Source organism: Lissotriton helveticus, chromosome 11, assembly GCF_964261635.1.
Source record: "Lissotriton helveticus chromosome 11, aLisHel1.1, whole genome shotgun sequence".
NCBI classification, from domain to species: domain Eukaryota; kingdom Metazoa; phylum Chordata; class Amphibia; order Caudata; family Salamandridae; genus Lissotriton; species Lissotriton helveticus.
The window spans coordinates 782,853,767-782,868,361 of record NC_136072.1 but is presented as its reverse complement, the minus strand read 5'-3'; the positions used below and the strand labels follow the sequence as shown (position 1 = coordinate 782,868,361).

General features: G+C 46.5%; 1 protein-coding gene across 2 annotated transcripts in view; it reads right to left on the bottom strand.

Moving 5' to 3' along the window:
- Window positions 1–14,595, bottom strand: part of TIA1 (TIA1 cytotoxic granule associated RNA binding protein) — a 229,701-nt gene that overhangs the window by 190,864 nt on the left and 24,242 nt on the right. For both annotated transcript variants that reach the window (XM_078666720.1, XM_078666719.1), the window contains exon 2: window positions 7,516–7,612. In XM_078666720.1, the coding sequence (XP_078522846.1) occupies window positions 7,516–7,612 (97 nt within the window). The remainder of the gene's footprint in view (window positions 1–7,515; window positions 7,613–14,595) is intronic.

The following is a 14,595-nucleotide window of genomic DNA, read 5'->3' as shown; positions in this document are numbered from 1 at the left end:
CATACAGAGGGCATACAAACAAAAAATGTGGGATATCCTCAACATGGACTTTGCAGTGGCAACATATATTAGCATTACTTGACAACCATTTTAAGGTAAAAGCATTAAGTGGTAGGCAGCCAACTCTGAACTGGAAATACAGCTTTCTGTCCAAGGGTTTGTGATCAAATCCCAGTACTGCTCGCAATTTGGGGTTAGTTTGATCTCCAGGTACTGGGATGTCAGCATAGACGGTTGATTGGAAATTAAAACCGATTGATGGACCAAGTCCCAATACATTTTTTTCAATAACTCCTTCGATGGAAAGGCGGAAGGGTCAGTAATGGTCCATAGATGGTCTAAATGCAGTTTTTGTAACAAGTTCCTAATTTCTTTAAGCCAGGTTATTTTATGGAACCGGTCAGAGTTAATGATGTCCATGAGAGCAGACGCATAATGGCCTAGTTCTGGTGTTGTCCTTATGCGCCTCCAGTATAAAAGTGGGCGATATCTTCAATCTTTTTTCTCCCTAGATCATAAAGGAGTGGGATCGATGGAGTGCTCTGCGTGACACCAACCAACCGGCGAAGAAATTTGTTCTCTGCAATAGTCAAAACACTCAGATTGGCAAAGCCCCACAGCTCTGATCCATAAAGACAGGCGCCCAGCACTTTCATACTATAAATCTCCATAATAGGCTGAATAGGTTTTGTTAGTGAAGATTTATATTTTTGTGCTATGGCCCCGGCCAGCTGATGGAACTTTAAAACCACAGAATCAATGTGGGATTTCCAATTCATACTGCCCTGCAGGGAGATACCAAGGTAAGTAAAAGCATTCACCTCCTCCAGAACAGAACCATTAAAATGTATTTTGCCCTTGAATTGTTTAGCGGGATTCAAGTTCATGAACTTGGTCTTTGTAGTGTTCAATTCCAGGCCCCGAACCCGACAGAAATCTCCAAATGCATCAATTGTCTTTTGTAAACCGCTAGGGGTCCGCGAGACCAGTAAGGTGTCATCAGCAAACATTAATACTGGAACCCGCTCCCCATCTAGCACAGGGGCATCAGTTGGTGATTTCTTTAGGTAGTCTACTACGCCGTTGATATAAAGAGAATAAGGCGGGGGCCAGGACGCATCCCTGCCTCACCCCACGCTCCACGGGGAAAGAGTCAGTGACGTCCCCCTGTGCACCCCACCTGATCCTGGCGTAGTTATTTTCGTGCATACGCATCACCAATGTCAACAATTCGGGGCTGATTCCAAGCTCACTAAGAACAATCCATAATTTTTGTCGAGGAAGTCAAATGCTGACTTTAAGTCGACAAAAACGGCATATAATGGGCCATTTGTCAAAGTCACGTTTTTCCAGTAAAGGGTTAGGAAATGGAACACCTGGTTGACAGAGCTAGTTAGGGGGGCGGAAGCCAGCTTGGTACGGGGAAAGGATATCCTTATCTATCCAGGCTTGTATTTTATTTTGTAACATTCTACCCATCAGTTTTTGTGCAGAGTCGATAAGGCTGATGGGTCTATAGTTACTTGGTAAAGCCTTGTCCCCTTTTTTAAAAACTGGAATGATCTCTGCGCCCTTCCATGAAACTGGTATCACGGCTCCTTGTGCGATGGAGTTTACAAGCCAGACAAAATATTGGCACCAGTTGGCCCGGTCTGATAAAAATACATCTGCCGGTATTCCATCAATACCTGGAGCCCTACCTCTGGTCACCCCGTCCAATGCTACATTTACATCCCCCAGCGTGAATACATCATAACTATAAAATACCATTTTGGGGGACAGGTGGGAGCCCATAGGTGAGTTATCAGCATATTGTGGTTTGAAGAAATCCACCCATGCTTCCTTTGCCACATAATTTCTTGGACAATCTGCAATTCCCCCCCTACCCCATTTTAAGATAGCCCAAAACTCTTTTTGCTGCGCAAGCTTTTTTTTAGGTCTAGCCATTGATTTTCATCCCACAGCCTCTTTGCCCTAGCTTGGACTTTTCTATATTCGTCCCTGGCCTTCAACACTCCTTCTTTGCTCCTCAACGCTAGGCTGAGGTTCTGCCGTGCCTTTCTACATGAATGGTCATACCATCCTATGTTTCTATTGGGGCAAGCACCCTTGCTCTGGTGAACTTTTTTTGAAAAGAACCCCTGGATAAAAAAAAAAAAAACTTGGGGTGCTGCTCTTCGATTAATTTATTAAAATTGGGCTCATTACTATGCTCCTGCAAACTACTGACCTCTTTTACCACAGCCTCCAATAAATCATGCATTTTATCTGGCTTATCCATCAGGGTTGCCCATTTAACGTGGCGCTGATTATTGGTTGAAATAATATCTAATGGCATAACGCCCCTTTCAAAGTTTGGCAATATCGTTCCTTGGTCCAGTTTGAAATACAGGCACAACGGGTTGTGGTCACTCTCTAATCTGGGTGTCACTTTCATATCTATCATCATGTACCAAACTCTGACATCTACAAGGATGTAATCTATCCGACTACTTGCCCTTGTACTGTCAAAGGTATGAACACCCTGGAGGTCTGACTGCGTGCGGCCATTTGCTGCCCTCAACCCCCTGGCCAAGCACAAACTCTTAACTTGTACGGCCACTTCAGACCATTTCTTTACCATGGGTAAATCCAATTGAGGGATTCCCCATTTAGCATCTTCTTCTAGGGACATCTCATTATCCTCCTGGCCTAGTGGTTCGAAAGTGGTGTTCATGTCTCCCCCCACTAGGATGGTAATATGCGATGGAAGATACTCCAGATCGTTATCTAGCGCTGCTACCACCTCTGAGGCTTTGCCCCCTATTGTTCCCCTGGCGTATATATTGTAGAGGGCCATCTCCTGGCCATCGGCCCAGGTTATCACAATTGGCAATAGGTCGCAATTATTAGTAGATCTCACTCTAATAGTGCATTTTAGTGATTGGTGTACCCATGTGGTTAGTCCCCTTGATGGCCGCCCTTTTGGATTCTTTTTCGCAGGGGCAAAGAAATTTAAAAAACCCTGTCGATGGACAGGGGTCACTGCCCAAGTTTCCTGGAACAAGATTACATCATAAAGATCAACAAATGCGCACCATTCTGGGGACTCTAGTTTATTAATAATTCCCGCCAGATTCCAGGATAGGAATTTAAGACCTTCCTTCACTGGACTAACCCACGCATTCGATGGTAATGCATGTTGGGCATACAAGGATTGGGCCAAAATTGGTGGGGGGGGCTAGTTGCCCTGGTGTTTTCTATGGCACGGGGAGTGGGAACCACGCACCCCCTAGTGCAAGAGAAAGCCCCAGTACGACAGAGTATCCTCTCATTTCTAAGATTAGTGACAGCAAGCTTTTTAATAGTGCCAGTTTCTCTCTCTTGAATCCCAGCTATGTTAACCTTGACTGCTTTCTTCCGACCATTCAGTCAGTCACACTCATTGAGATCAGAAAGTGCAGAGAATCTATTTTCTATCGGCATACCCCAATTACTTCTTATACCAAGGGGCTTGCTTTTCTTTACCACAGGATTCCATTTTGTTCTAAGTACTGTGGGATTTAGAGTATTCCCTTTCTTTGCATAGAAAAAGTCTGGCGTTAGGGGAACTATCTCTGGATCTGCGCTGGGGAGGATATATATTCGCTAGAATATTCGGAAGCACTTCGGGATCAGAGAAATGTAGCACCACACAATCCCCTCTAAATTTTTTAGTACCACCCCCGATCCATTCTACTCTTCTAGCCTTCACAACTTCCTGTGCCAACTGGTCCAAACCCCCCCGGGGAAAAAAGCCATGTTCCTGGCTAGCCAGTGCAATGATTTATTTATAAGGGAAGATGAATTCTCTACTTGCCCAGATTCTAGAGGTGGGACATTCGCTAGGACCAGTACTAGGGGGGATGCCTCTACAATTAGTTCTACTGGTCCCTTCTCTATATTACAGTCTACCAGGCTGTCCCTTTGTATTGGTCCTTCAGAATCACCATTAATAGTACCCAGTCCCAAGGACCCCCCCCCCCCCGCCATATCATTGGGCAGCATAGGGATAGGGGGAGCGTTTTCCAGGGGTTCTGCCCTAGAGGCTGTCTGTGTTTTTTTTTACTCGACTCTTAGTGTCTCCTGTTTTGCATTTTTTGCTACTTCCTCTAATGATTTTTGCATAAGGCCCCCCAACCTGTTCACCTCTTCGGTAAGATATCTATTTTACATAGGAGAGGTTTAATTATGGTCTTAATTTTACTATCTAGGGCATTTAGCAATTTCTTAAATTGATCTTCATCCAGAAGTAGCTTCCCCCCAGAGATTCCCCTTGCATCTTCTCCAGTACTTTTCAGTTGGGATACATCTGGGCGTTTTATGCTTGAGCGAAGCCCGCCCCGTTTTGGAAGATTCTTTCCCCCCCCCCTTAACGGCTCTTGGGGCTGGTACCGGTGCTGGGGGCTCCTCTTCTAATAATACTAGGTCTTCATCGGGTATGTTCTCAAGATCCGAGCCTGTTATAGCTGCTAAAAGCTGGGTTAATGGATTATTCTCGGGTTGCTGGAAAACCTCATTGCTAATATCAAGGTCTGACGTGACAAGAGACATATTATCAGATAATGGTAGAGCAGAGGAAGGGCTCAACCCCAATGAGGATCTCCTATCACTGTTTATTTTTGCGACAACCTGGACCATGTAATTGTCAATAGTGTTAACAGCTTGGGTCGATTTTGGTTTCGACATAATAGTAGGTTGTCAGTAATAACACCCTAGTTGTACCATACACGGGATGGTTTTCCTTAAATTGCAATGATGAGTATAAGAAATAATAACTCACAAATGATGTTTTGAGCAGCGTCCCTGGCCCTGCCCCTGCCGTAGGGGGCCGTAGAGGGCCGGCCCTTTGCCCGGGCCTAGCCCCGGGCGCTCCCGCGCGCTCCCGCGACACGGGGGTGACGCGCTCTTTATGCGCCGCCTGGCGCGATGACAGCGCCGTCTTCCGCCGCAAAGCAGGGCGGGAAACGTAGTCCTGTGCCCCCCTCCGCTCGGCGGCCGCTTCGGGATGACGGTTGCGGCGGCGGGAGGGGGACCAAGACCAACAGGCACCAGGAATCACAGGGAGCAGCGTCGGCGAGGTAGGCTCTCGCTATTTTAAGGGTCCGGGTTCGTTCAGGGAGAGTCTTCAAGATTTATCCAGAGTCACCCGCTCCACCGGGGTGACGCGCTCTTTATGCGCCGTCTGGCGCGATGACAGCGCCGTCTTCCGCCGCAAAGCAGGGCGGGAAACGTAGTCCTGTGCCCCCCTCCGCTCAGCGGCCGCTTCGGGATGACGGTTGCGGCGGCGGGGGGGGGGGGGGGACCAAGACCAACAGGCACCAAGAATCACGGGGAGCAGCGTTGGCGAGGTAGGCTCTCGCTATTTTAAGGGTCCGGGTTCGTTCAGGGAGAGTCTTCAAGATTTATCCAGCGTCACCAAAACACGCAGCCTGAAATGGCAGTGAGTGTGTAAAGGTACAGGTCCTCTAAGGGTGGCACAAAAAGTGCTGCACCCCTTAGAGGCCTTCCCTGGCCACACTGCCCTTGGTACCAATGGTACCATTTACAAGAGACTGACGTGGCCAAAGAGTGCCAATTGGGTTTTGTCTTAATGCAGTTTTAGGTAAAGAACATAGGCCCTGGATAACTGTTTGGCAATATACCAGGGTTTGGCAAAAAGAGGGCACTTTCTTACAGGATGCCCAAAAAATAATTGGGTATCCACAATCTTGCACCTGAAATTAACTTTTTTTTGGGGGAACAGTGACTGCCCAAATTGCCAAACTGGATTTTAGCATTAGATGTGGGAGCAATTAAGGATTACCATACTACACGGGCCATACACATACTCCGTCCCAGGCTTAGTGTGGCTGAACATTTCCGCCATCTCGAAAATGCCCAAAGTAGGTAGTATTAGCTCCAGAAAACTGTTCCCTATTGGTTAGGATGTGCCTAGGTGTCATTCCCACCCATTAGCTCCTGCCAGCCTATGGCCTCCCCAGGCACCCAATTTAGAACACTTCTGGACAGGACGATGGTTAGAGGAGGACTGGACTTACTGTCTGTAACCTGAGAAGAGCCCTGGGAACTGGACCTGCTTGAGTTCCTATTAAAACTACAAAGGAGCTGCAAGAGGTCATTTTTAGGAACAGCCCAGCTGAGCGCTGGCTAGTGTACCTGGACTGAACCCTACTGTGCTGCCTCAGCACCACACCCTGCAAGACTATGTGCTGCCCCTGAGGGACCTGACCCATGCTTTATCGCGGTAACAGGCAAATTGCGCCTAGGTCCCAGTCTACTGCAAATATTGACTATCATTGGTACTTTGTGCTTTTTTGTTTCATTTTTACTTAAAACTTGAAAAACCACATTTCTTCAGTTCCCCCAATTGAGTGTTTGTCATTTTGGCATCACTTTTCTAATTTGTTCCATAATTTTTACTAAGCATACAATTATAAGTACTTGTTAATAAAGTCCATTATTTTTTATAAGAGCAAAGCACGGACTGGAAACTGATGTGGCGTATAAGTTACTGTTATACTAAATCAAGAGTTTTTATTTCCATCTACACGAGAAAGCTTGAACTGATAGTCCTTGGTACCACGAACAAGTGCCTACAAGAAAAACTGGCTACCCAACTAAAATAAACCATTGTGGCCCTAGGAAACAAGTGGAAAACAACAATGGTTATTTCGCCAGCATTGCATATAGTGACTGTTCATAGCCTCAAATGGTCACACAACCTTGAAAAATAGGATTCCAACACCATAGAAGGAGGAATGTAAGGGTTCAGGATATAACCAAGAACAAATATTGAGCTTGTTTCTAGCAACGTTTCATGATCTGGTTTTTGTCTTCCATTTCAATATTTGTTTTCTACATTTTATGACGACTACAGCTCCATTGTATGCGTTAATATTTACATTTTACTTACACAGTGAAGGCACTTGGCATGGCATCACAAATCGCCACAGGACCATTAACCCATCTGAAGCCCAAATTAAAGGTAAAGTAATTCTGTGCAACATTTACACAGAATTTAGCTTAGCATTGACGCTAACTTGAGACGTTATGTGAAACTGTTGCATATGACAGGAGAGAAGAGCTCTATGTGACGTTTACTCCCAATTATCTTTATCTTTTTTTATCAAATAGAATTCCAATACAACAGTGACCAGGCTAGATGCAAACTTTCAGTATCAAAACCACAAGTCGTAGTGGCTACCTGCCATGGCTTGGATACTGCATTCATGTACTTCAAAAGGATAGTGCAATCAAACATGCATGCTAATGATTACAACCACAGACTTTAACCTAAGTTTGAGTGCCAACAGAAGACCAAACTACTTTAACTGCCGTGTTAACACAAGATCCAGTATTATGTAGACTAACACAAATGCAGAGCAGGCATAAACAGCACAGGTAGTAGTGTGATGTGCCTCAAAGGCAAGCTTTTGTTTATGAATATTCCTATTTAGATAAAGAAATTATGCAACAAAAAATTGGAGTACGTACGTCCATTATCATTTTGCAGCTTTTGCATGGCCCTATCTGACTGAAAAGTTGGAGAATCAAAGCTTCCGTCACATCTCTTGAAAGATTCCCAACATACCTGTCGTAAACAAGAAAAAAAGTCAGTATAAAAGCAGTCTATCACTCACACTAACAGATGTAATTTTCAATTTAAAGAAAATCGGAGAAAAATCAGATGCAATACTGTTCCTTCTAGCCTTTAAACGTCCCGTAACATACAGCTGGTAAAAAAACCATATTAAATGCAAATGTAGATAGAAATGCATTTTCAGTTAAGACACTGTGCGCTACCAGAGTCCAGTTAGTTTCTAACAGTTAACATTTCTATTATGTACAATTTATATTATCAGAACACAACGTAAGGCAGGAGTATAAAAAGCCAAAGAGGAAAAAGTATTATTAAAATTACGAAACTAGAAAAAGTAGAACAGCTTAAACGCAAGTTTACCACTGAATTCCACACTTAAGTATGTCTTTATGAATAGTCTCTATGAGTAAGGGGAAGGTGTCCCTTACAGAATAGGTTTAGTGAAAGGGGGATGAAGGATTAAGAATCAAAGCGCAGAAACGCCATCTAATATCTGGAATGATGGGTAACCACCAGGTAGCATCTCAGTATACAGAGAAGTGGAAAGCATTCACTATTGGGAGGCACTCAATAGTCAAAAAGTGACAACCTGAATTGCCATTTCTGATTCAACTGCAATGACCAGGACGGATTTAAATGTATATATGTACATACACCAGGTAGCTTACTGCTCAGACTATGTCACTTATTTCCAGTGGGGAAAAAAATCAAATTGGTAAATTAGTACACTACATGATGCTTACTTGCATCATTCGGAGGTAAAATGTGCAGAGATTTTAGTGAGAAGCCACCTCAAAGGCTTTACCATTCTACTTATTCACTCAAAATCATTACATGGCGGTACAGAAAAAACAAGGATACAACTGTACCCACATTTGTTACATCTCCTTCCCTTAAAATGTGATCCAAGAACATGCAATCCAAGTAAATTATGCCTTCAATCACCGATACCAGTTTAACTACTTACAACCGCATTAGCGGATTTAAAGGTAAATTAACAACAAAGTCTCAAATTGCTCAATGCTGTCCCAAAGGCATCAGTGCGCTAGCTGAATATAGGTCAAAGGGCAAAACTAATACACCGATCTTAAAGGGTTTCAGAAGCAAGTTTACAAATGGACCTAATCCGCAAGTGAATAGTGTAAGAAGCTGGCTCTTTATGCAATATATCAAGAATCTTAAATACCGTGTAGTGTGTCCAAGGGTTCCCTTATGTGTGGATGGGGCTTGCTATTCTATCCCAAAGTGCCCAATTAGGGGGTAGTGTGGTCGATGAGCCCTAGACTTAACAGAGTGCAACACATTTGTCAAAATACACACAATGATCAATAAATGACAGCACGATTCAAGAAAGAAATCCACACCGAAATTTATAAAAATAGCAAGTATCTTTATATATGTTACGGTATCAGAGAAAAACCGTTGAAGTAGGTTTAATATAATTTCTTTTCAGTTCAAAAAGTGAACAACAAGTTCTGCAATATTCTCCTATGGAAGGAAGAACAAGTTCTGCAAAGAGGTACAGTAAATCGCCTTACAAGACCAATTTCCAGGAGTTCAGGTGAGTGGTAGGCAATGTCCGAGTCCACCACCAGCGGTACGAGGGCATCCAGGTGCAGGGTGCAAAACAGCATTGGGAACCCAATAGGTTGCTATGGAGATCAGTCTCTGCGAAAAGAGGCTGCAGGATCTGACCGGGAAACCAGCAGGGGGGTTCAAGACTTACGATATACTGGGACGTGGGGACACCTGTGGTCCTCTTCTCCATGGCCTGGACGTGACTGATCCAGAGGTGCCTTTAGGCATCTGGTTCTCTTGCCGGGAGCAGACGTGGGGGCCTGCATGCAGAGGCTGCAGGCGACATAGGGGAGTTCACAAGGGGTGAAACCACGATGGACTCTAGCTCTGGAGGGCTGGAGAACCTGGTTGGCAACGGTGGTCCACTTCAACACTGGCCGAAGGCAACGGATGCAGTGGTTTCTTTAGGTGTTAGGTTTGGCAGTTCTGAAAGCTCAAGAGTCTTTTCTTTGGAGTTTCTTCTGAACAGATCCACTGTTCACTGGAGGTCTTGGTCTTTACTGAAGGCAAGCAGTCCTCCCAGGTTCTGAAGGCCCACAGCTGCAAGATGACTCCCCTTTAGCGCAGCCTAAGTGAAATAAGGCAGATTGGTTTGTTGGGCTGTGCCCAAGTCAGATACTCTCTTCAGACTTCTGAATTTGTAGCTCTTCGTATGTAGTCAGGATCTGCTTCTTTGGGGGCCAGGGACTCCCCTGAATACTACATTTAGGGGTGTTAGGGGAGTGTAGGGTAGTAGCCAATGGGCTACTGACCCTTTGGGTCATTACGCTCCCCTACATGACCACTTCCTGCTGGAAGTGGGCATAACCATGTCCCAGAATTCCTAAGTATGCCATCACAAAGATGGCTACTTATGAATACTTGTATCCACCGCACAGTATCCCACTTAGGAGTGGTACTAGCCTAGAGGCGGCACGCCTACCTGACTAGCAAATGTTCCCGCCAGACCAGGTGCCAAGAGTGAAAAGGGGTCTACTTTCTCTCCTGTAAGGGGGAACCAGATTCATATTTCTAAGGTGGGTGTCCTTTGAGGCTTGCCGCCCAAAAGAGGCAAGCTAATCAGCAGGTCATCCTGTGGGAGTGGGTGTTACACCCTTTTCTGAATCAGGCTTTTGTTCTGGTTCTCGAAGAGCAAATGCTCTCACCCTAGGAGGTCAGAACAGTTTTTCGGGTGACAGGCTGGCAGAAACCAGTCAGCAAGGACATCAGTCTGGTTGGTATTCAGAAGACACCATTAGAGTGCATGTATTGACAAATCAGACACTGGCATTAGTGTGGTTTCACCAATACAAGATCTTTTTGATACCAAACATCCCTATTTTCAGTGAAGTCATCATGTAGCTGGGGAAACTCATTTTCACCAGGGTCCCAGCACATGTTTTAAAATGGCTTCCCTGGTCACTTGTACGGGCAGTAATGAAAAAGACCAGCACAGGGGCATATTTGCTCATTAAGGTATTGTCACGATGTGCCTGGCTGGGACCAGGAGGAAGAGGAGAACGAAGAGGTTTCCCCCCCATATGTGTCTCCTATGCTTTGTTTACAGTCTCCCTTTGGGCACTGTGCGGAGGGCTGTACCGGTCCCTTTAATCCTCCTTACTTCCTGGAGCAGAGGCTGACCCATGTTACACCGCCACATGCACCAACGGAAGTCGAAGATGAGAGGGAGGTCTTTATAACAGGAAGCCCAGGAATACCAAGCGCAAAGAGAGAAGCCAGGTGTCACAGCAGCACCAGGAACCGAGGAGGGAGACCGAGAACTGGAGGGGCTGCAACCCTAAGGACACCGACGAGGAGTCTCCTGCTGGCGCAGTACTGACGCCGCCGTATATGGCTCGAGGACTACGGAGCCAGGAAACCAGGAGCCAGACCATATCCGGTACCACGTGCAAGCCAGCCGAGCTCCTGGAGGATCGACGCCCAGGCACCAGAACAGCAGACTTTGGAGTGGGGCCACTCCAACTCCAGGCCGCCATCTTTTGGAGCTGGGTCCTGGTTACCCGATAGCAGGCTGCTCCTATAGCCCCAGGAGTTCTGCGAGGGGCTGAAGAGGGAGCCCGGAGGGGTTCAATGCACTTTGGCGCCTGGGCTCCGCAATCGTAACTGCCAGCCCCACAGTTCTGCCGCTCCCAATCTTCTCAGCACTGGGCCGGTTACCCGCATCTAAACTAAGCTTTGAGCCCTGCGGACCCAGGGACTCCAGATGCAGAAACTGCAGTCTTGAAAAGAGGGGGCCCTGGGAGCAGCCATAGAGGCTCAAACTGCCTGCTGGGAACCTTTTGGGGCCAGAGATCTGAACTTGCCCTGTAATCGAGACTCCTGTCTGAACCTCAGTTCTGCAGCCTGTTGAATCGGAGGCTGCAGATGTGGAGGCCGGGTCCTCCTTGGTCTCGCATGCTCCTCCTGGGGTCTGGCTGATACAAGAGTCTTGGGTGCCCGCCGGCTTTTCAATCCCTACAGATGGGTTTGGGTGCGTCCTGTGACAGTGGAACAGGCATTTCAGAGGAAAGCATGCAGAGAAGTACGGAGGGAAGAGTGGCAGACTGGCCGTTTCTGTGGAGGACCTCACACGAGGTAGGGGCCATCTGTGTAGATGCACTGGCGGGTTACTCCTTCACGATACACCTGCCTACCTGCTCAGCGCCACCTACAATGACTGAATGGAGGGCCTGTGCCATGCTTTCTCCTGACTCTCCTACTAGCAGCGCTAAGGTCCCTTGCTGTTGCTTGCCCTCAGGTTTGATATCTTGCCTGTTGCCACACTATGGAGGTCCTCTGGGCAAGTCTGTCTACGTTAGCTCCGGAGGTGTCCCGGATCCTTCCCTGGGCCCTCTGGAGAGTTCTGAGCTTGGAAGGGCCTATGTCAAACGTTGAGGCCTCCTGTGGCACTAGGACTTTGGGCCTTGTCTGCACTGAACTGTTTCAGTTATGGCTTCTGGTGAATTTAAGCAGAGGATCTTAACTTGCCTTGTCTGAGAGAGCGCATGAGCAGTGGGACTTAGCAACAGGCCTCACTCCTGGCCGCCTGCTCATGGCGGTAAACCCCTGCACCAGTACACATTCCTGGGTAGACTGCACCCCTGCACTCTTTGGATGGCATTGAACTTCAGTGCCCCCTGCTAATTGTACACTTATCCCTGCTACCTTTACTGCACACCCTTCCGTCGGGGGTAGGCACAGGGATAACAGCTCCTCTATAGGGCAACATACCCGTTTCGAGGCCCATACTCCACTTGGGTGCTGAAACAGCTGTCCACACTGTAGGGCACTCAGACTAGATTTCGTCGGGAAGGATGTCCCAACTCAGTCTCACTTCTCAACATGTGTTGCCTTAGTGCTTTACTACCATGCCGCGTCCCTAGTCAGCTAAAGACGTCCCAGTGACATCCTTTTGAACTAGTACTCTCCTGTAGATTTGGAAGAGGTGCTGCATCCCTCTGCGCCCATGCCTGGAAGCTCATCTATGGCGTAAGTAGTCGTTATATCACAGGAGTACATGGCACATTTTTTTAAGGAAATTCGGTTTGAGAGCGGCGCCCCAAGGCAAACTTCAAAATCCTGCCTCAAAGACCTTTGACGCAAAGTAGCCGAGATGGAGATGGGGGTATGAACTGGAAAGAACAGTGGATGCTCACGCCGAAGAACAAGAGATGATGTTGCGTTGTGTTGCATTTAAAACAAGACAAGGGGGCCCAGTAAGGTAAACAAGGACCTTTGGTTGACCGTATTTTATAAGAACAGTGGTCCTGGATGAGGAACTAATGTAAATGAACAATATAGACTAGAATCAGCGCTATATTTCTACTGTCCAGCCGGATAGTCAAATTTAATGTAAAGCGAAATTGGAGATCAAACAAAAACCAATCAACTAAACATACAATAAACATTTAACATTCAGGCAGGGCAAAAAGGCTTGTTTGTAATGCAAACAGTTAAACAGGCAATATGAAAACAACACCTGTTACACTACAATATCAATTAAGATTGTGTGCACGCTGTTTCAACTAGTCGACGACGTTTTGATCCTTTACAACAATATTAGGATCATCATCAGGACAATTTTATACAAGCCTGAAGAACATGGCGCCCGTAAAACAATTTAAAAGAATAGGGAACAGAATAGAAATTTAGAATGGAATAATAAGACGACAATCCTTCAGCATCGGAACGCACACAGCGGCGTGAATTGAAACTTTAAATGGGGGTTGTGCACAGTGAAAGTGCTCACTAAGGCTTAAGATGATAAGCGACAAGTGAGAGTATAAGGTTTGCATTTATAAACACTACACACTAAACATATGACACTTGAAGATCAACAGACAGCTGCAAAGAAAACAGGAGGAATTGAAAACAAGGATTTGCCAAAATAACAACCGCATCCGGGTAAAGGAGCAGAGGGCAATGACATCATAGCCTCTACCGCCAAACTTCTACAAATGATACAAGGAGATAAAGAGGCTACCCTCTCGGTCCTAGACTAGGCCGATCGTGTGGCATTGGCTACTGGAAGTTATAACGCTATCCTTGACATTTTGGCATTGTGCCCACTTTTACATAGAGAAATAAGCTATTCTACATGCTTCCAGAAGCAATGCTGAGCTAGTGCTCTGTGGCCACACCATCAACGTTTTCAGGACCTCTTTCCGTCACTACCTCATCGCCAAGACTAAGTCGATCACTGACAAAACAGAGAAATGGACATTCAATACCAATGGGGACATCCCTTTGCCATGCTGTTCACCTGGGATAGGAAGCAGAGAGCCTTGCACTCCCTGACCAAGGCGAAACAACTGCTGAGGCTCATTGTTGATGCCCAGTACAAGGATGCATCATTGTCTCGCCCACCCCATGGAGTGGACCTGTGCCTTGTTTGGACCATGGTGCAACCACAATGCATGCAGAGGCAGCAAAAAGAGATCGTCCCAGGAGACAAAACATGACATCATCCAGCATCACATGAAGAAAGATTCCTCACAACTCCATCTACGGCCAGCTCCCCCTAGTACACTCGCTTCCTGGTACTGCCCAATGGCCCCTTGTTGGGGGCCCGAAGGCGACCTGCTGCTTTGACAGGCCTGGGCCTGCTTACACACCACTAGCTGTCCATGAACTACTCCTAATGGCCAACTCCTTTTGGTTCACACCCCAGGGGGTGACTCCTCCTCAAGTGGGATTTGGACATACTTGTGCCATTTCCTGTGGGAAGCAGGTGACTGTTGGGCCCATTATCCCGTTGCTTTTGGTTTGTATCAGTTGTGTTTTCCTCTATAGGTCAAATACCTCTAAAGACTGCAACATGCACATGTCACAGGATGAGAAGTGCTTGTTGATGTTCATTGGGCCTCTACTCCACTCATCCCCTAAACTGGCTTGCTAGATCACTCTGCTCTCTGGGG